Source organism: Amphiura filiformis, chromosome 6, assembly GCF_039555335.1.
Source record: "Amphiura filiformis chromosome 6, Afil_fr2py, whole genome shotgun sequence".
Taxonomy (NCBI): domain Eukaryota; kingdom Metazoa; phylum Echinodermata; class Ophiuroidea; order Amphilepidida; family Amphiuridae; genus Amphiura; species Amphiura filiformis.
In genome coordinates this window covers 24,964,475-24,988,472 of record NC_092633.1, presented here as the reverse complement: position 1 = coordinate 24,988,472, position 23,998 = coordinate 24,964,475, and the positions used below count along the sequence as shown (strand labels likewise).

Below are 23,998 nucleotides of genomic sequence, written 5' to 3'. Positions count from 1 at the left end.
GATCAATCGGAATTGGGATATCAATGTTCTGTGTGAAAAGGGTGGTGCGTAATATAGATCTGAACATGCCCCAGAGCATTTCCACAACTGCAATTTAAATGCAATTCTAGACATCATGTTTTATTCGGGGTTAAATCACTTGAGTGATGGAATAGAAAGCGATAAACTATTAAGATGTTTCTTTCCATGCCTGCATGTGAATTTGCTTATTAGATACAATCAATGATTAGAGTGCAACCTGAAGAGAATATTATTTTAAGAAATAGATTGTCTCTTCTAATGAAGTAGCCATCTATAAAGTCATTGTAAGGTATGACAGGATCCATTAGTCTGACCTACATTTTGAACAGATTGTTTATGCTGTTGAGCAAACGACCTTTGCAGGACCATCTTTAATGTACACTTCAGTGTGGTATACTCAGCATTGCCTTTAGTAGTGTTTTAAGATATTTTCTGGGATCATTTATTTGTAACTGATAAGCAGATGACACATTTTTCAGCTAGCCAGGGGCAGTTTACCTAAGAAGACCATCCCTCCTCTCCTTTAATACCATCTGCTTTTTTTTGACAGCAGAGAGTTGCATTGAGGGTTCAGAGGTAACCACAAGTCTTTTAGCCAGGGGTAGTACATTGTCCAGGTGGGGAATGAGTTACATAAGATGGTCATCCACCTTGCCCTGTCATTATCTGCTGGTTGCTCTTGACAGTTGTATTGGGATTTTTTTATCTGTCTCTGAGGTAATCAGATGCCTAGTGTGTCATGTAGCCTGCGACATCATATGACCCAAATGGGATATAAGTTACATATAAAGATAACTTTCCCTTTGGTCCATTACAAATCCTATTGGTTACTCTTCAACCAGATGCTTCATTTGTAATATAGCCAAGGGCAGCATATGACCCATATGGGGAATGAGTTGCAATATTACTTCCCTCCTCACTTTTAAATACTTGTTGGTTTCTGTTAACAGCAATGAGCTATTTGGATTAATTTTCCATCATTTGTGAACAGAATACTGTTGTATCAAATAGCCATGGAATCATTTGATCTGAATGGGGTGATGAGTTGACCTTGTAAAGTGAAAGCTTGAGAAATCCTTAATCAAACCTTATCCAAAGGTGTAATAAAGTATGTTATTGAAATGGCGTGAATATTTCTTTCTTACCATTCACTTCACCCCCTTTAATTAAGCAGAATCCATCAATAATAAACTTACAAGGGTTTTTGTTTCTTTGTTTTTATGTAGGTACAAACACAGGTACGGGCAACCAAAGCCAAATTTGACAAACTAAAAAACGATGTGTGCCAGAAAATTGACCTACTGGGTGCCAGCCGGTGCAACTTGTTTTCACATACCTTGGCAGCATATCAGAACACACTTTTACACTACTGGGAGAAAACATCCAGGACAATGTCAGCAGTACAAGAAGGCTTCCGAGGATATCAGCATTATGAATTCAATATGCTCAAGGTGAGGACAGGATTAAATTTGTACATCTCAAAATTAAACACAGCCACTGCCTCGGATCTGAATCGTATGTAAGCATGTTGCTATTATTGTAATCATGTTTAGGACTTACATTAGTTCTGTTAATACTGACACATGTATGTAATAAGATAGCTATTTGTTAACCCCCTGAACACTACTGGTCATGTAACAACATTTCTGATTGGTTGATAACTTGAAATGCTCATTTCAATTGCCAATTATGACTAGGCTTTACACTATCTATGGTCAAACTTGCAATTGCAGATGATCGTAATAATGCCCTCATTGATTGGTTCAAAATCGGACACAATTTTCATTTTGGCCAATCGGCAGGTAGTTCTCATGGGGTTAACAGTGCATGTGAAATTATTTTGTTGATTAGATACATTCAAGTTCAGTTGCTGGCGACAATCGTTTACATGTGGTAGTTCTTATATAGCTCTTTAAATACATTAAACAAGTAGTGTTTGCTTATTTCTAATTTCATAAATGAAAACATGATTTTTTATTTTATATATAGTTTGTAATATTAGTTTATAGGAAAATTTAATAAGATTAAGCTTCTGTATTTTGATTTGGATTCAGTTGTGTTTTTGAATCATCGTGTACTGAATGACTGTTTAACATCCATTGACACTGGGAAAATGCTTTAAAAAAAATACAAACTACTTCAGGGGGTACTACACCCCTGTCCAATTTTGTGCCTATTTTTGCATTTTTCTCAAAAATTATATCGCATTTAACACAAGTAAGATATGTATATTATAGGGGCAAGGACTACAACTAATGCACTGGAAATTTTATTTCAGCACAGACAACAGTTGTGGAGTTACAGTAAAAAATGAGGGAAACCCAATATTTGATCAATAACTCAATAACTAATTGCTTTGAGTTGCTGAATTTTAAGTACAGTAGTTGTAGTCCTTGCCCCTATAATATACATATCTTACTTGTCACCAATGTGCTATAATTTTTGAGAAAAATGCAAAAATAGGCCAGGGGTGTAGCACCCCCTTAAGTTTAGTGTACTGTATCACATGTAATTCCATTTTCATGCACAGCTAAACAATACAGAAGTTTGATTGTTTTTATCATGTTTTAAATATTTGTTAATTGTGATCTGATAATTTTCCTTGCATGTCAGTATATATGCTTTTGTTTGTATGTCATGTGATCAAATAAATAAAGTGAGTGAGGCATATTTTATTTTGGGCATGTTGGACACGTGCCTGTTACGTTATCCCTGGCAATTTCAAAAGCCCCCTTTTCTTGAAAACCTCAGAAAAATTGTAATTGCTGGTATTGATTTTCTAACATTGCTTTTAAGGGAAGTGAAACAAAAATCATGATTTTGTGGTAAGCAATGTTCAAAACAACAAAGGAACTTTGATGACCTTGTAAAATTGTAGGATTATGTAGGGAGCTATGTTGCAAAACCAGTTTTGCCCAATGGTATGTCAACGATCAACTGTCTAAAATATTGGGAAAAATTGAATACTTTTCAGTTACAATTTGCTCAACATTGGGGAAAGATAATTGTCGGGTTAGTGTTTTGCCTAATAATTTAATACTTTTCGATGTGTGACCCAATGTTGGTTATAAGCGCCCAATGTTGGTTATAATCGCCCAATGTTTTTGCAGTTTAGTGATATAACTAGAGCCTGATAATGAACTCTTTTTATTTGATCCCATCACATAATTTGCGTAACCTTTTGTTTTTATGTTTCCGTATGGTTTTGCACCGTTTGTGCCTTCTGTCAATTGGTTTGGTACATCTGCCAATTCAGGAATTATCAGAGACAAGTAAACAACTTGCTGAACTGACCGGTGCTAAGGATGTTATTCCAAATTGGGATGACGCGGAGGAGGAAGAGGAGGACAGGAGATCAAATCATGTAAATTTTTATTGCCAAATTTATCTAATTCTCATTTTCTCACTTTTATCATTTTGCCAAACACTTATCATTATTCATCAAGCTGGGAAATTATCACTTTATACACTTTAAAACTTTGCATTAATACAGCTGTATATTTATATTCATTTCATTGCATGCAGGTAATGGAATTTAACTATTCACTAACTGCTAATGATAAGAGATGACCAAAATCTATGTGGCATCAAGTTTTGGGGGATTTAGGGGTATTTTGATTAATATGACAGAAATCAAGACTAACACATTTAAATTTGATATTGGAATAGTTAGCATGTTGCTTGGTTTTTTATTATTTTCTTCACTAATTTATAATCACAAAGTTTATTGTCAGTGAGATGGCTCAAGATGTGGCTAACCTGTACAAAGAGATCAATGGTTTTTTTAGAGTAGATCATTTAATGTAAGATCCCTCAGAAGCAAAATAAGCAATTTTGTGACATGAGATGAGGTTTTTTTTTATCTGGAGTGCTCACTGCTTAGTAACCAATTTATTTATTTTCTTATTTGTCCTTTTTGTATTGTTTTATTTATTCTTTGCATAGGAAATAATTTGATCAAAAAGTGTATGAAATTGAACTTTTGTGGTGCATGCTACTCTGTGGTTTAGTATGTGTGGCTGTAGGTGTTTGCTCTCATTTTCTGGAGGTAGATTAACTGTTAAAATATTTTGAATTTCTTTGTTATATTAATTGTGGCATATCTGTCTGCATGAACAGTAGAAACAATTGCAGGTGGGGAGTGGTGTTCTCCAAGTCATCTAGTTAATGGGAATTTCACTGCAGTAAGGTGAAAAGTCATGTGAATTAGCCAGATTGTGACCCATTGTGATTTCTGAATGAGCTTGCTAATATTGTATTGCCCCTGATGTGCCTTAAGGCAATTCACTAAGCATGTGTAGTGACCATGGCAAAAACTGCTTAACACTGCATGAAATTGATAAAGTCACACCCTAATGTGAGTTTCATTACGAAAGGATGATATCAATATTTGTCTTAGGTGCATCAGATATAAAAGTGTGAAATGAGTGACAGATCGATGAACTCAATTCTTGATACATGCATTCAATAATGCATAGTCAAGGCATATTCCAAACCAGACCCTTGATATAAGAATATATGCATGAACAAGGATCTTGATGCAGACTGTAGGGAAGGAAGTTTGAATGACTCTCTGTGTTTCCGGCAATCAACAGGAGTGGGGTAGTGTCCCTACTCGAACCACTCTTGACAATTAGCTCATGTTTACTATGGACTGCATGACATCATCAAAGTCCACACACAGTTTGTTAGGTTAGCCAGGATCCAGATATTTTTAGAAATATCGCACATTTATTACACAACGCACGTTCAAAATTTACACTTGGAATGGGCAATTCCAGTTGAAATCCACATTCCCCCTGTGGAAGATTTTGGAAATATCTTCTACAGGGAAGTATGTTTTTCAATGTAATTGGTCACAGTTAATCATTCAGAAACCCATATCCTCTGCTTTACTTTGACTTCCACAACTAGAGTGAGTATTTCAAATGCAAGTTACCCAATTGTCTATTCTATTTGAAACTCATACTCCCTCTGTGGAAGACTTTAGCTAAATCTTCCACAGGGGTAGTGTGGATTTTAAATGGAATAGCCCAATGGATGGCCTGGGTGCAGAAGTTGAATAGGATGGCACGTACTGCTTATAGTATGTTCAGCTTATAATTGGTGACATTTATTTGTTTTTTGTAACTGTGTGTGTCGATAAAGTCCCATCTTACATGTGCGTAAATTCACATAAGCAAGCAATCATGCATTACGCAACGCGCAGCTAGCATAAGTTATGAGTCTCATTTTGATATTATAAGCCGAGCAAACCAGCTCTCCATGAATTTCTGTAGAATTTTAAACTGGAGAGTTGTAGTACAAATGCAAAAGTACATCATGATCATGATGATAGCCTTGTTTAGTAAGCAAAACACAGGATGTAAAATAAACAGGGCCCCATATTTTCTTGGAGGGTGTACAATTATATCGTACATTGACCATTTAGATGGACAGCATTTGAGTTCCTCTCAAATATCAAAGATTGGTTTATGAATGAACAAGTATGTAACAAGTGCAAGCTGTATGTAGCATTGAATATAAATTTGACAACTTTGCAATTATGATAGACTATGACTTGTTCTGTTACAATCAGCCACTTTATTGCAGAGACTACTAAATGGACATATATGGTGAAGGTTAAGAAAAATACTCTCATGCATTATCGTCTGTCTTTAATGCTAATGGTCATTGGTCAATGATCCATTTGTACATGTAGTGCTCCTTTGCTGATGTAGATGGTCATCTTTGTATTTAGCCATGCTGATGTTTTTCTATGGTGCATTCAGTTTTGCTTCATTAATTACATCTATTTGAGATGCATCAAACTGGACATCACTGTTTCCAGAAAAGATTAAATTGATCTCTCATATAGCTGATTAGCTTCCAGTTCCTTTTGCTATGCTCTGTAGTCATGTGCAATATCATGGTGACTTGATGCATAAAAATATCTTCCTCCTTCCCCTGTGTCTTGCTGATTAGGTTGGCACTATGGTTTACCGATAAGATATCTTTCAAAGTTTGTCACTGAAATATATTCACATTGTATTATGTATGAAGCTAAACCTTTCGAACAATTGTTGGGTGTTCAGGTCTTTTCATCTAGAGGAGGTATTCTAGAGGAGGTATTCTAACTATTCATTTTGCATGGTGTGGTACTTGTTAAGTACATCGTGTGTGTAGCACATCAAGATGGGCATAATACCTTTCTGCCCACATGGCTTTCTTTTGTCAGCTTCTCTTTCATTTCCAGAAATATTGTTACTATCTTTATCCTTATTTCATTCAATTAAGATACATTAACGAGAAAATTGATTTAGGAGCTACCCAGAAGAGATGATTGAAAACATGGTTATAGACAGTATTAGACGTAGACACAAAGGGCTTGATACTTTTTAACTTCAGTGTTTCTTTATGTTCGTGATGGTTTTGATTAATACGATTTTAACACTCAGTGACTTGAACCTCTAATCGCATCACGTTTATTTATTGGAATGGAACATCTTTGAATCCAAAATGGGTTCTTTTCTCTGTGGGGTGTTTTAATAAAACAGGTGCAATCTTCCAAGCCTTTGTTGTAGCCTATAGGGGCCCTGTTTGCCCGTTGTCAACTCAATAATGCTAATTTCACACGCATATGCAGTTATTGATCATTACTCTCTGTGGCAGTTCCATGAATCTAGGTATTTTATATCTTATCTACAAATTTTGAAATATAAAATGACATTACAAACCAAAAATAAATGATAAGAGTTGGCCTTTCTCATATTGATGTAAATACAAAAGATACCAAGAAACTTAGTTACTCTTCCATATTGTCATTTCATTCAATGTATAATGTGCCTGGTTTGAAACATTTGAGCATTTTAGGCAAATGAGAGCCACAGCAGCAACACTGCCCTCCCACGTAAAATTGAATTATCTAGTCTACATTTATAGCAAACTGAGAAAAATACAAATAACTTGGTTTAAAGATTCTGGGCACCATGGCTATGCTAGTGCGCTTTATGCTACTGTGTCATTGAGATTTATAGATCAACTGCAGTTTTCAAAGTCGACAAATGGTGTTTGGGAAATTGTTCATTTGAAAGACCCCTCTTCACAATAGGTCCACAATAAGTCCATCATTACAGCCACTTCCTGCAACATAGATAACGTATAATCTGACCAATGAATTCGCTTGTCAAGAATTGTATTTACAATTATTTGCGCTTTATAGATAGCACAAATGCACCTGCTCGTTGATTTTAATGAATTACATGTTCTTGTTAATATGACCAACTTCATGTAAAGGGAAATTGACTTTTGAACATACACAATGGTTGTAATAAATACTGTTTCTTATTGTTGCACTTGTGTGGTGTCATCTTTTGGCTTTTGGATAACACATGTGCAATATTACTGTTGCACATTTTAAAGGAGAACTGCACTGGAGGGACACATTCATATCAGATGCTTTTTAAATATTAATGGATAGTGAAAACATAGGTAAATGCAAGCATTTTAAGCTATTTCACAAATCTTAGAAGCAATTACTGAGAATTAAATTTTAACTAAATGATTAAAACATTAAAAAACAAATAAGGAAACAAAAAATATGAAGCCAGCAAGTCCCTCACAGCAGTGTTGCACAGTATTGGCAATACAAAGCTTGGTTGCCGTTTCAGTCAGTTCACCTTTAAGCACATACCAATAGGCATGTGTAAGTTGGTCTGGTCTTTTGTACCGATATCCCCTTTTCTTCAGGACTGTAAACTGGTTGTCATAGATGACCTTTTTCAAACAATATAAATATTTTAGTTTTTTTATATGTTCTTTTATTTGGGTCATTCTTTAGTATACTCTCTAGATCAAGTTTCTTGAACACAAAGACAGTATTTATTGTGAAAGTCATGAAAGAAAAAGAAGGCACAAGATGCATAGTAAGAAGTTACAAGTTATTAGGGCTTTTATATAAATGGATACAATATCAACAAGTCAAGAGGGAACTCAAGAGACGCTGTAACCAAATAGTCCTTGAAAATGGAATAGAATTAGTGAATCTACAAAATGAATTATGCATTCCACGCATCCCATCCTCATTTGGTCACTAGTCGTGTTCACATGTTGAGTTACACCCGGCGTAAACTTACCCTAACATTGATCAAAATTCCACAAATATTTTCCCTACTCCTGACGCGTGTCCACACCTAGCCTACTCCTAGCACTACGCCGACTAGTTCCAACAAGCATTCACTTCTGGTCGGCGTAAACATTGGCTATCACTTCCGGTGTTTCTGTGACCTTTATCAACCGCGCAATATGTAATTTCTTAGTTCCGACCAACTAAAGGTCAAACTTACTCCGGGTGCCTGGCGTAATCTGCGTTTACATTGCAACTTACACCTGGCGGAGGTTACACCCAGCTCACTACTCCTGACTTTTGTCAGGAGTAAATCGTCGGACGTACGCCTGGCGGAACTTACGCTGACCATCGTTCACACTGCACCTACTCCTGGCAGCGCCTACCGCTACTCCTAGCAACTTGCGCCGACCAAGTTCCGCCGGGCGTACGTCCGACAATGTGAACACGACTACTGGTAGGTAATGGTAATATGATGTATTGGAAGAAGATTTATGTCCACCCTTATTGCTTAGATGGGAGAGTATATTAGTATGAACAAATACATTGATTGTGTGGAACACAGTTTACATTTACAATGATAATTTACAATTCACATACGTGTAGGTAGGACTTTTAAAACTTGATGTGACCATGAGAATATGGCACAAGATTAAAATAATATGTTGATGCGCTTGGCATTTGATCTTAGGGACATAAAGTGGACAGACAAGAGGCTGTCCAACAGCCTTCATGTAGGTTGCATAAACACTTTCAGATTTCTTGTTATGACAAAGGTTTTCATTTCTACATGAACGTCAATAGATAAGCATAAAGTGGTGCCAGTCTTAATCCACAGTCTTTTTATTTGTACAAATGGTTATGTGTAAACACAGTTTACCCCACTAATGATTTTTCTAGAACATTGCATCAATGCGTGCCATCCCCAATGATCCATTGTTTAGAAAGGAATGAGACAGGAAGGGAAAGTGAACTTCTGATGATTGATGCATTTGTATGTTTATTTATGGTTGACATTGGAGTTTTCTTACTCATTTAGACAAAGTAATACCAAATTATGATTAAAACTAATTAAGGGATGAGTATCAGCTTAATTAAGCTAATGAGTACCAACTCAGCTTAATTGAGTTTAATTGATTAAGGGATGAATATCAGCTTAATTAGTGTAATCATCTTTCAGGATTGATTTAGCAGAGGGTCAAGGAACAAAAAAAAAGCTTTTAAGGTCTGTCTAGTATTATTTTCAAACTGCACCAAATTTGCTTTCACAATCAGCAAAGATAGAATCTGCTTTTGTGTTACCTTTTTGTGAGGGACAGGTTTTATTTCGCCTTTTTTTCTGAACAAAACTGTTTTTGTATAGGCCATTTGTAAATTGTTAATGCTTCAACTAAAAGTTATAGTGACTACCTACATTATTTCTGTAAACATCAGCATTAACAAAATGAGTGATATGGAAAATATTCTGAATACAGCTCAGTCTTGAATGTAACCATGGATGAACTAGAAAAAGAGAAATGGTAATCTGTGCTTGTACTGAGCTAACCAAATACAAGAGATATTTATTAATTGTTTCTTTCTTTCCATGGGACCAGCTGTTTGAGACTGAAGTGATATGTATAGATAGATAGATTGGTAATGATGGAACTTATAATATGAGCAGGTTAGGAAATATGATATAAACTGTAGCTGATTAAGAAAGAGGTGCTGTTGAGGTGCTGTTGCAAGATAGATTATGGTAAATCAGATGGTGTTGAAACAAAACTTTCATGCAATTCTTATGTACAAACAATTATTTATCAATTGGACTGGGTGAATGTTAAGATATGTTTAGTTAATGTTAAAACCTACCATATATAAACTTCTGTTAATTCTTGTTTTTAGTAAATATTTATTAAATTTTAATGGGACTATTGGAGGCACCATTTCTCAGCGTGTTATAGCTGTTCATCCAATTGAATGACAAAAGCACTCACCTGATGAATATTTTTTTTAATATTTTTTATTTATAACATTCGGCTGAAGCCAGGCAAAGCCAAATAGTGGCTCAGGGGCCCACTAAATTAAAGGGATGCCTAAAACACAAACAAAACATAAAAATGACCAGACAAAATGGGTAAAAAGATGTTGATGCGCATGGCATTTGATCTTAGGGACATCATGTGGACAGACAGAAAATGGGTAAAAAGACAACAATTTGATACCTGAACAGCTTGTTACATGATCAATAACAACAACTTTAATGGAATTGTCAGTATCAAGAGCATCGGTAAATAGTTTCATTATTTGATCTTTGCTTTCAATTGGAAATGGTGGTTCCAATGTTATTGTTTCCAAAGCTGATTATTTGTTGCATATAAAATCGTAATGTCTCTCTGACTGATGGAAGGTTATGGCTATATGTAAGGTGCACTGCCATTCATGGACAGTTGTGAAATCCATGGTGTGCAGAATCTTTAAGGTGGATATTAAACAGAATGTTGGTCTAGGTGTTGCCACATCTTCTTACTAATTAGTTTCTCCATTACATTAATTAATTTTTCATTCATTTCACTCAATTGCAAGACTGATTGAAGGATTGTACATGCTGACTTGTAACAAGTAAGCATATCTTAGCCAAATAGTGGCTCAGGGGCCCACTAAATTAAAGGGATGCCTAAAACACAAACAAAACATAAAAATGACCAGACAAAATGGGTAAAAAGATGTTGATGCGCATGGCATTTGATCTTAGGGACATCATGTGGACAGACAGAAAATGGGTAAAAAGACAACAATTTGATACCTGAACAGCTTGTTACATGATCAATAACAACAACTTTAATGGAATTGTCAGTATCAAGAGCATCGGTAAATAGTTTCATTATTTGATCTTTGCTTTCAATTGGAAATGGTGGTTCCAATGTTATTGTTTCCAAAGCTGATTATTTGTTGCATATAAAATCGTAATGTCTCTCTGACTGATGGAAGCTTATGGCTATATGTAAGGTGCACTGCCATTCATGGACAGTTGTGAAATCCATGGTGCGCAGAATCTTTAAGGTGGATATTAAACAGAATGTTGGTCTAGGTGTTGCCACATCTTCTTACTAATTAGTTTCTCCATTACATTAATTAATTTTTCATTCATTTCACTCAGTTGCAAGACTGATTGAAGGATTGTACATGCTGACTTGTAACAAGTAAGCATATCTTAGCCAAATAGTGGCTCAGGGGCCCACTAAATTAAAGGGATGCCTAAAACACAAACAAAACATAAAAATGACCAGACAAAATGGGTAAAAAGATGTTGATGCGCATGGCATTTGATCTTAGGGACATCATGTGGACAGACAGAAAATGAGTAAAAAGACAACAATTTGATACCTGAACAGCTTGTTACATGATCAATAACAACAACTTTAATGGAATTGTCAGTATCAAGAGCATCGGTAAATAGTTTCATTATTTGATCTTTGCTTTCAATTGGAAATGGTGGTTCCAATGTTATTGTTTCCAAAGCTGATTATTTGTTGCATATAAAATCGTAATGTCTCTCTGACTGATGGAAGGTTATGGCTATATGTAAGGTGCACTGCCATTCATGGACAGTTGTGAAATCCATGGTGTGCAGAATCTTTAAGGTGGATATTAAACAGAATGTTGGTCTAGGTGTTGCCACATCTTCTTACTAATTAGTTTCTCCATTACATTAATTAATTTTTCATTCATTTCACTCAATTGCAAGACTGATTGAAGGATTGTACATGCTGACTTGTAACAAGTAAGCATATCTTAGCCAAATAGTGGCTCAGGGGCCCACTAAATTAAAGGGATGCCTAAAACACAAACAAAACATAAAAATGACCAGACAAAATGGGTAAAAAGATGTTGATGCGCATGGCATTTGATCTTAGGGACATCATGTGGACAGACAGAAAATGGGTAAAAGACAACAATTTGATACCTGAACAGCTTGTTACATGATCAATAACAACAACTTTAATGGAATTGTCAGTATCAAGAGCATCGGTAAATAGTTTCATTATTTGATCTTTGCTTTCAATTGGAAATGGTGGTTCCAATGTTATTGTTTCCAAAGCTGATTATTTGTTGCATATAAAATCGTAATGTCTCTCTGACTGATGGAAGGTTATGGCTATATGTAAGGTGCACTGCCATTCATGGACAGTTGTGAAATCCATGGTGCGTAGAATCTTTAAGGTGGATATTAAACAGAATGTTGGTCTAGGTGTTGCCACATCTTCTTACTAATTAGTTTCTCCATTACATTAATTAATTTTTCATTCATTTCACTCAGTTGCAAGACTGATTGAAGGATTGTACATGCTGACTTGTAACAAGTAAGCATATCTTAGCCAAATAGTGGCTCAGGGGCCCACTAAATTAAAGAGATGCCTAAAACACAAACAAAACATAAAAATGACCAGACAAAATGGGTAAAAAGATGTTGATGCGCATGGCATTTGATCTTAGGGACATCATGTGGACAGACAGAAAATGGGTAAAAGACAACAATTTGATACCTGAACAGCTTGTTACATGATCAATAACAACAACTTTAATGGAATTGTCAGTATCAAGAGCATCGGTAAATAGTTTCATTATTTGATCTTTGCTTTCAATTGGAAATGGTGGTTCCAATGTTATTGTTTCCAAAGCTGATTATTTGTTGCATATAAAATCGTAATGTCTCTCTGACTGATGGAAGGTTATGGCTATATGTAAGGTGCACTGCCATTCATGGACAGTTGTGAAATCCATGGTGCGCAGGATCTTTAAGGTTGATATTAAACAGAATGTTGGTCTAGGTGTTGCCACATCTTCTTACTAATTAGTTTCTCCATTACATTAATTAATTTTTTCATTTTTTTCACTCAGTTGCAAGACTGATTGAAGGATTGTACATGCTGACTTGTAACAAGTAAGCATATCTTAGCCAAATAGTGGCTCAGGGGCCCACTAAATTAAAGGGATGCCTAAAACACAAACAAAACATAAAAATGACCAGACAAAATGGGTAAAAAGATGTTGATGCGCATGGCATTTGATCTTAGGGACATCATGTGGACAGACAGAAAATGGGTAAAAAGACAACAATTTGATACCTGAACAGCTTGTTACATGATCAATAACAACAACTTTAATGGAATTGTCAGTATCAAGAGCATCGGTAAATAGTTTCATTATTTGATCTTTGCTTTCAATTGGAAATGGTGGTTCCAATGTTATTGTTTCCAAAGCTGATTATTTGTTGCATATAAAATCGTAATGTCTCTCTGACTGATGGAAGGTTATGGCTATATGTAAGGTGCACTGCCATTCATGGACAGTTGTGAAATCCATGGTGCGCAGAATCTTTAAGGTGGATATTAAACAGAATGTTGGTCTAGGTGTTGCCACATCTTCTTACTAATTAGTTTCTCCATTACATTAATTAATTTTTCATTCATTTCACTCAGTTGCAAGACTGATTGAAGGATTGTACATGCTGACTTGTAACAAGTAAGCATATCTTAGCCAAATAGTGGCTCAGGGGCCCACTAAATTAAAGGGATGCCTAAAACACAAACAAAACATAAAAATGACCAGACAAAATGGGTAAAAAGATGTTGATGCGCATGGCATTTGATCTTAGGGACATCATGTGGACAGACAGAAAATGGGTAAAAGACAACAATTTGATACCTGAACAGCTTGTTACATGATCAATAACAACAACTTTAATGGAATTGTCAGTATCAAGAGCATCGGTAAATAGTTTCATTATTTGATCTTTGCTTTCAATTGGAAATGGTGGTTCCAATGTTATTGTTTCCAAAGCTGATTATTTGTTGCATATAAAATCGTAATGTCTCTCTGACTGATGGAAGGTTATGGCTATATGTAAGGTGCACTGCCATTCATGGACAGTTGTGAAATCCATGGTGTGCAGAATCTTTAAGGTGGATATTAAACAGAATGTTGGTCTAGGTGTTGCCACATCTTCTTACTAATTAGTTTCTCCATTACATTAATTAATTTTTCATTCATTTCACTCAATTGCAAGACTGATTGAAGGATTGTACATGCTGACTTGTAACAAGTAAGCATATCTTTACCGATATATATCTTAACAAATAAAATAAAAAGGTTGGTAAATTCCTTTAATATGAATTTATTTATCTTGAAGAATTTTCCATTATATTTCAGTGGTGAAACGAACAAGACCCCAAGTCTGCTAGCTAGGAAGCTTTCAATGGTACTTGGCTTAAAGCAGTACTCAATGATTTTACAGTATTTAGCATTCCATTTAGTTCTTTGACATTTAGATTTGGGCATTTTGTAACAAGCTTATAGTTATGGATGCCTGTCTAGGTGTATAAATGGCACGGATGCACAAATTTGAAGTTGATATCTAGGCATTAATTGCATGTGGAGTGTGCAAGAAATTGTATTTTTACACAATTTTGGCCCATAATTTTGCTGTAAAATGGGTCAAATTGAAGATGAAAACTGCAATATTGGTCCAATTTCTGCCCTGTTGGTGAAACTGGCCAGCCCAGGTAAGCTGTCCTTCTGGGCAAGATTTTACTTTGAAATTCCCAGGCCATTGCAGCCTACACTCTTTGCATCCCTAGCAGCATCACTGCATATGTCACAATTTGGAATATAGATTTGGCATAAGAAATCCAATTTTTTAGATGACAATCAGTACATATTTGCCAAATGAGTTCCATTTTTGAAGGGAGAGGGACTTTATTATTGAGCACTCCAAAATTCAAGGTAGATAAGCGCTGGTGATTGGCTGACTCAGTGACCCATATTTTTAGCACAACTGGGTGACTGGCTGACTTAGTGACCCATATTTTTGGCTCAACTGGGTGTTACCAGCACCTTATGGTTGTTAGATGTAGTGCATTTGTAAATGAAACAGGCTTGAGGCCACTATGTCATACACATCCAGTGGGTGATTTAAGAAAGTACTTGTCAATTTTCATACATAGCATTGTATTGCAATTTGATGTATATAAATTTTGAGTCGGTAAAGATCAAGTGCCGATGGGAAATTAACCATTCCAGTTCTTAGCAATCACACAATATTACATGGAGGTTTGACAAACTGTCGGTATTCACATTTGAATCTTCATTGTCTTGGCTCATTGCTATTGTCTTCATTGACGCCCTCCATGCCCTTATCCTGATCATCATCATCATTATCATTATTAAATATTAATGTGTAATTTATATTCTTACATACTGTAGTTGATCAGACCTCGAATTAAGCCATGTCACATCACAATTTGCACTCCAAACTTTGCCTGTTGCAACAAGGGTTATTGTATAATTTGGCACCTCATACTCCTATTTTGAAATGACATTGCACCTCAACTCCAAAAGTATTCCCTGAGTAGATCACTGATATTTTGTTCACCCATTTCAGCCATGCAGTACACTATTTTTGTGCTCATTCACCTGTGTAGAAACTGCCTTGACCACATAAAATAGGGAAAGGTTTGAGTATAACAAAAGTGCAAGCCTTGAAATCTCATTTACATTACAAGAAACTTTTTTGTGAGCCAACACCTCTTATATCAAGTTAGTTTTCATCTGGTTTCTTATGATCTTTAATAACATCAAAAGTTCAAAATGCACATGACTTCCAATATTTTATAACTAGTACACACTTTTTGGATCAAAAAGCAAGAACAAAAACAGAAGAAAAACACTTTATGGATTTATGTATGCCTATATGTGATGAACATTACGCGCAGAGTCCCATGATGTTGAGCATGCTTTGTGATGTAGCAAAGATGTATAAACTGTCCTTTATTCACATTTCAAATCAATTTATTCTCTTCTATCCTCATCTAAATAACCCCCCTCTGGGAGGAGACTATTGTATTTGAAGCTTACTCCGTATCAAATAACAATCCTAGGTATAATATCGCTTTTGAAGTTGTGAGAAGGAATCGGAGCTGCCATGTGATATAGATTTGTAAAGGGACGGATGTAAATGTAAGCCTTGCCTTACAGGTATCATTAGTTAACGAGTTTGCTGGAATCAATACCTCAAGGAAACTCATCTCAACAGGTGAAATTAATCATATTAGAATGTGTTAAAACATTAGAAAGGATATGGGAGTGTGGCATAGTGTGCTTTTATAAAGAACAATAGTTCATGTAATATCAAAACTTGTATTGTTTAAAAGATACATCTTCTGATTTGAAGAGTGGAAATTATATTTTTCTGAACTTGCAAAAAGAAACCGATACATTACATGAAACAAAGTGATATGATTCTTATGAATACCAGCTCCTATAAAAATTGTGGGATAGGCTTTTACGACTGGAATTCATAACAATTAGTGGGTTTTTAGCGGGTTCGCCGGCGGACAAGTTTAGAACTGTCAAGCTTTCGTCAGGAGTAGCTCTGACTTCTTCAGGACTTAAAGTACCTAAGAATGAGACAATTGTAGACCGCCCCTTGCCTACTGATAGCTCCGCTAAAAACCCACTAATAGCTCCTATAAACTTTACCATTTGGTTGATTTACACAGGTCACTTTCAGTTGTTCTAATTCTTTTTCTCCTAGAATATTTGTGAGCGATTTGTGTAATTTTGTTTGAGAGGATTGTAGAACGCATGGTCAATTTGCAGATTGGCTTTTAGTTGCATGTAACATCATTTTGGTCGCATGTGTCATTCTTAAAATTGACATACACACTCCGGACCCTTTTACCAATTAGACCATGATGGATTGGTAGTTGAGGTTTGCTGACATAATGCGTGAAAAAACTACACTGATTCTCTGTGGTCACTAGATTACACCAGTACATGTGGAAAGCTTTTGGTACTGATGAGGTCAATGGCTTTGTGGTCAGTTTGTGAGGAAATACGGAGCAGGTTGTTGCATAACAAATAGATCCATCTTAGGATGTTAATACACTCATATATATGTCTTAAGATTTATGACTTTCAAATGAACTCTTAATGTAAGAGCATGTATGATGTTAATAAAAGCCTTGCTATTTACATTAGTTTAAAATAAATGTTGTTTGAGGGAATTTTAAAATGATATATTAACACCCAGTCAGGCTTTGGTATTTCTTAAGACACATTGAACATCTGACAGTGATTTGTGGTAGGTAGAGCGTGTGGCATGTTAACGTGGAAATTATATTAACACTGATCGTTATAGTCATCATGACATCAAAATAGTTTGCACTCGATCCTATACATTGGGACAACTGTGTTTGCATTACATTGTCTTGCATCAGCTCAGGCCGCCACAATCTGTGCCTGAGTCAGTTGCAAGGAATGGAGTCAATTGAGTTGAGTCATTGTACAATTTTAATAGAGTCAAGTCACGTCCTTAAAGCTTGAGTCAGGAGACATGGCTTGCTTTATGTCTGATAACCATGCACAGCATACAGATGATTTCTGATGGATTGGAGATAACAGATACATATAGATAATTTTAGTTAGTTCTACTAATTACCCCCAGATGAAATAAAGCACATTTTACTCAAAAGTTTTGCTAGGCATATCCGTCAGGAGTATCTCCATTTATTTGTAATCCAGAATTGGATTTAACTTCAGCTTATCCAATAAATACGGACCAAAAGGGTCCGTTCAATACATCAAACGTAGCCTAACTTCTCAAGAGAAAATTTCTCAAGAGAAATTTACATACATTTATTGAGTCAATCCTTTAATATAAATACCTTAGAAAAGTGCATAACATTAATCCTACTTTCCTGAAGCCGGGAACATTCAGGAAAGTAATCTGATATTTGACATAATTTCGTTCAACTTCTCATGCACTATTTCTCAAATATATTAGTAACAAATTATTACTATTTGTAAACACTTATGCAATTACCTATGGTGATCAAATTATTTTCAATTAAATTGGCTTTAAGATGAAATTTTTGTGGCCATGTCCCTTTTTTACCGCCACCTTTTTTAACCATCTAAACACAGTGTGCCTGCTCACCCGTAAGATACAGCCCTCTCGGGAATTTCCTGAGCCCATGCTTAAATTACTTACCCGTAAGGTACGGAGTCTCTCAACAACAAGGTAAGGCCCAACTTCTCACAGAGAAGTTAACCCAAATTAATTCCTTATGAGATACTGGGGCCCTCCAGGAATTTCCCGAGCCCTTTAATTTGCACACACACAAGTGTGGCCTAATTTTCCCTCTCGCAGAGAAGTTAACCCAAATTAAATCCTTGTAAGGTACATAAATGAATGAAATGAAGAAATGAATGATTGCATTAACAAATGAATGAAACATGCATGACCATGGTGCCCTCCAGGAAATTTCCCACAAACCCCTTTTGCCGATACACAAGTGTGGCCCAACTTCTCAGAGAGAAGTTAACCCGAATTAAGTCCTAGAAAGATACATAAATGAATGAAAGAAATGACTACATGAATGAATAAATAAAAATGAATGAATGAATGAATATGGGGCACACCATGACTTTAAGCGAGACCTTTTGCACACACACTTGTGGCCCAACTGCTCGCAGAGAAGTTAACCCAAATTAATTCCTCGTAAGCTACGGGGCCCCCAGGAAATTTGCTCAACCCTTTTGCACACACACAAGTGTGGACCAACTTCTCTTTTTGCAGAGAAGTTAACCCAAATTAATTCCTCGTAAGATATGGGGCCCTCCAGGGAATTTCCCGGCCCTATTGCACACACACAAGTGTGGTCCCACCTCTTTTCTCACAGAGAAGTTAGCCCAAATTAATTTATTGTAACTAACGGGACCTCCAGGAAATTTCAAACATGCTCAAAGTGTGGCCCAACTTCTTAAAAAGAAGTTAACAGCAATGTATTAACCAGCAAGTTACAACAAAGCCCTTTTTCAGGGATTTCCTGAACCCCTAGATCTGTGTACCCAAATGAGGACTACCTCCCAAAAGAAGTTCATAACTTGTGAACTTATTGAATCCAACCCATTGGTCCATTAACACCCTCTCTTCCTGGCAGTTTGCCATTACCTAGAGGCTACCATTAAAAACTCATATTTCAATACACTTTTGGTATGTGATCCTCAATATCCCATACAATATGGAGCCTCCCAGTCGACTACTGCTCCCTGATAAAATTGAATACTGGAATATGAAAAAAATAAAATTTTGGGTGTGGTGGGTGGGAAAATTTTTTCATTACCAAATTCCAGAAACATCTTACTCCTTTCAAGACAGATATCCTTATGGCCTTATCCAGGAAAACTAGGCGGGGCAAGAATGTCATTGACCGCTTCCCATTGGCCACCGCAAACAATAGATCCTAAACATCACTGGCCCTTGGATAATGCCATTCCTAGGCAACCAATCAATAAATCAATCAATTGGATTTGTCCAGGCACTGGTTTTGGACTAGTCTATTCCACAGGAGTTAAATCTGTTTATTGTATATAGATACAATAAACTTTATTACCCCCAGATGAAATAAAGCACATTTTACTCAAAAGTTTTGCTAGGCATATCCGTCAGGAGTATCTCCATTTATTTGTAATCCAGAATTGGATTTAACTTCAGCTTATCCAATAAATACGGACCAAAAGGGTCCGTTCCAATACATCAAACGTAGCCTAACTTCTCAAGAGAAAATTTCTCAAGAGAAATTTACATACATTTATTGAGTCAATCCTTTAATATAAATACCTTAGAAAAGTGCATAACATTAATCCTACTTTCCTGAAGCCGGGAACATTCAGGAAAGTAATCTGGATATTTGACATAATTTCGTTCAACTTCTCATGCACTATTTCTCAAATATATTAGTAACAAATTATTACTATTTGTAAACACTTATGCAATTACCTATGGTGATCAAATTATTTTCAATTAAATTGGCTTTAAGATGAAATTTTTGTGGCCATGTCCCTTTTTTACCGCCAAACAAGTTTATGGCACAGAAACTTGCCCACCCCCCCCCCCCTTTTTTTGTTTTGTTTTTACCTTCCAATTTTGAGTAAGAGACTTAATATGAACCACCCTTTTCCTTTGATCACCTGTAAACCCCAGGCCTATTAACGTCTGTAAAGGCCCTTACAGAAAAATAATGCACACCCTTGATTGGGGGCGGGGGTCATTGACACAACACAAGGATACTAGTATTTGAGATAATTTATCTCAACCTTAAGCCCCAATGTTTTGTCATTTACATCTGACCAAGAACGTGTCTGACCCCCTTCCCCCGTACTATACTTGTGCATTTCAGACTTACTCTTGTATACCAAATTGTTCACATTGTTAAGGCTTTGAGCCTAAAGAAAACAATCCTGGTAGCCGCGGGCTACGAAAACTCGAAAACTCCTCTATTTATTATCATTATTTATTTTTAAGAGAAAAATTGAGAGCGTAGGATGACCCCTGGCTTACTACCCCATGGCACCCTGGTGATTGAATTCTTCCTACTAGGAAGCGACACCCGGTTCCCTGCCCTGGACCACCGACACCCTTATAGAAGGCAACTTGAAAGCCGACACAAAAGCTTTTCCTCAAGTTGATGTTTTTATTTGAACTGTTTAAATTGGTTCCCGGCATTGGTTAGTCTGCTCTGAAGTGCAAACCGACCTGAATTGACCACTGTCACTTTGACCATGTATCAGAGCCCCACACAACCCATTTCTAATGATGTAACAAGCCTTTACCGCCAATTCGCTCCAAATGGATATATTTTTATCCACTAATTCTAAAATTCTGAAGTGAGCAGACTGACTACAATTTAGCTGGACAAATATAATACTGCCCAGGATTTAAAGCAACTTTGGTAAAAGTAAATTAACTCATGTCCCCAAAACCCTGTGACCGTTGTGTAGAGCATTCATGCATAATAGTCATATAATAAAAGAAAAGAAACGGCAAGAAACATAGCAAGTTAGGCTACCTGCGGTGCCTAACTCGATAATTACAACACCAATATGGCACCACCTGGCTTTGCTCTGGTTGTCAATCCGACCCATCTTGCATACATATCTACCATTTGTTCCCAAGGAACGATGTTGTCAGACAAATTATTGGCAATTAAACCATAATGTTAATTAACCCATATTGACCACATACAAATAAAAGTGCGTGCAACCCACTTTGTCTTGTCCTGCCATAGGCTTGCTTTGAATATACAATGTACTGGGCGAATATATCATTAGATATATTATATAGGCTCCTTCTATCCCTGTCTATATTCAATATTTTTAATCGCCAAACATGTTCATTGTTTATATCACCCACGACTTATTAGTCCAACAGGTTCCCGAACCCACCAGGGCTCCAGTTGCTAACTGCCAGCATCAACATGTTGATTCAACCTTAAATGCAATTTAAAAACAGATTCGTGAAAATCCAATGGTTGGAGTCATCATATATGATATAAATTTAATTCATGCATCCCACTTTGTCTCCACCTGCATGCCATAAGTTCTCTGCTATCATTTCGTTTGACGTGGGAGAAATTGTCGAAATAATGCTCCAAACATATTATATATCTTTCTATCCCAAGTTTTTAATCGCCAGGCGTGTTCATTATTTATACCGCTCACGTCTAGTAGTCCACGTGTTAGTAGTCCAGGACCTGCCCGGCCTTCGTTTATCACTACCAGCATCAATGTGTCTATTCAACCTGAAATGAATCAGAAAAAGAAAACAGAAAAAGGGAAGCAACTCGACAGTACAGCAAAGCCTATCACTCCGCAAAATTCCTATTTCATTACTATTTACACATTCACGACTTGTAGAAATCACTGATAAAACAAAATCCTTATACACCCCAGATAAACAGGAATGTTGTTGCTGCTTTAGTTGACCACACGTAAATTAGGAATGTTATTTCTATCTATTTATTACGGTACTTGATGACGATACAACGTGTGCTTCTGACTTCCCGAATTTTGTGCCGGAATTGATCTTATTAATTTTTGCTACCATCCAATGCTGATCATACCCAAGCCTCATGAATTTTCTAACATCGAATGATCCGGGCGAATGATCTCCCAATAATCCCCCAAATGACTATCCTTGCAATTACTTATATTTTCCCAATCACGCCTATCTCGATCACTTCCCAATTTCCTTGGCTTACATGCTGGTCTCGAAATGACCTTGAGGAAAGCTAAAAGTTCAAACATCTATAACTTCTCATGCTACCTCTTTTGACCAAGCTCCACAAACCTATGATATGTATCCCTTTATGTTAGACTCTGTTGAATCCCATTACACTGAGTTGCATACCAATCTGAACATGATCACTATTTGACTTGAGTGACCTGATAACCAGATATGACCCTGAGAAATTTTGACTTGGTTGCTCCTCCAATTCCCCAAAAATCCATGAAAATCCCACTCTTACCTTATAAACTTCCACTTTTTTTTTTTTTTTTTTTTTTTTTTTTTTTGTTCTGGTTTTTGTTTTTGTTTTTTTTTTTCTTGTTGTTGTTTGTTTTGTTTTGTTTTGTTTTTTCTTTTGGGGGGGGGTTCTTTTTTTCTTTTTTTTTCTTTTCTATCCAACGATCCATCCTTGATTGCCAGGCCCGGACGGACCCATAAGACCTTGAAATTAACCATAAATATTGAAACAAAGAAAGTGGCAAAAACTACACCTCACCCTGACTGAACGTAAAAACATAACGAGGAGTGATGAAAACCCCAACCTAAAAAGTTACCCTTGAAAAACATCTTGTAAATTATAACCAGTCTCGCACCGTTTCCAATCTTTTTTGAAATCCAGAGTTAGATGACCGATACCAATAACTTCCTAATTACGATCCCACTTTTGGATACGCAACCCACAATCCATGAGGTTTGCCCTGAATGACCCCGAATTGACCTTGAAAATTTTGTTTCCTCCTTAAGATGGTCGCCCAACCTAATTTGATGAACCTGGATGACTCGAAATTGACTTTGACATTTTTTGTCCCATTTCTGTGGTCACCTCCATCAAACTTCATGAACCAACGACACTATGGCATTTGACCCCAAATGACCTCACATTGACCTTGCCCTCGTTATCTTGTTTCGATGTTTGCTTATTTTGAGTTGATTTGTAAAAATATAAAATTTCCCCTTGAAAAGATGTTAACATGATCACATGCGTCCCGTAGATCACATGATTGCATCTAATTACATACAAATTCGCAAATTTTTGGTAAACATCATCACCGTGGTGGTGGCACCCCTTTACATTTTGCCTTGCCCAGTTCTGTAAAACCCAGGCTCCAAGGCACCCCATTAACTGAAGCTGTTAACCCCGCTAAAATTACCAAACAATATAAAATCTTACTTAATATGGTCCGAGTGACCTCATGCACATACCATGTCCAATACTTGACTGCCTCACAAACTATCCCTACCTGACATTATGAATTAACATAACAATTTGCCCAATATTTTATTTTGTTATCTCATTTTTTTCTTCAAAAAACAACAATGTCATGATCACATGATTGCAACTAATTAAATATTCACAAATTGTGATACACAAATATCACAGCTGCAGTGACACCATCCTTTCCCAATTTGCCAAGCCCATTTCTCCAAAGCCCCGCCCTAGCCAAATTGTTTAATTACCCGAACAATTCTCCCATTCTAACCATCTGAATTATTCATGATACTAATTACATGTAATTAATGTATTTATTTATTTATTTTTTTTCATTTGTGATAAATTTATATCTCCTGCAAACGTTAAACATGGTAAAAGGAGATGTTATGATCACATGATTGCAACTAATTAATCATTCATGAATTCGAAATTTGATCAATCGTAGAACCTAGTTTATTCCGCAAGTAGTGAAGTTTCAAAATTCTAGTTGATGTTTATTTTTTATTGTAATGTAAGCTTACTTAAAACTTGCTCACCCTGTATTGTTGTC

The 23,998-nt window shown here is 36.2% G+C and overlaps 1 protein-coding gene across 2 annotated transcripts in view; it reads left to right on the top strand.

Moving 5' to 3' along the window:
• Positions 1–23,998, top strand: part of LOC140155178 (islet cell autoantigen 1-like) — a 91,369-nt gene that overhangs the window by 45,794 nt on the left and 21,577 nt on the right. Inside the window, exons 7-8 of one of the 2 annotated variants that reach the window (XM_072177907.1) lie at positions 1,248–1,472; positions 3,278–3,385. In XM_072177907.1, coding sequence (XP_072034008.1) covers positions 1,248–1,472; positions 3,278–3,385 — 333 coding nt within the window. The remainder of the gene's footprint in view (positions 1–1,247; positions 1,473–3,277; positions 3,386–23,998) is intronic. The other variant, XM_072177908.1, reaches the window with a different exon arrangement.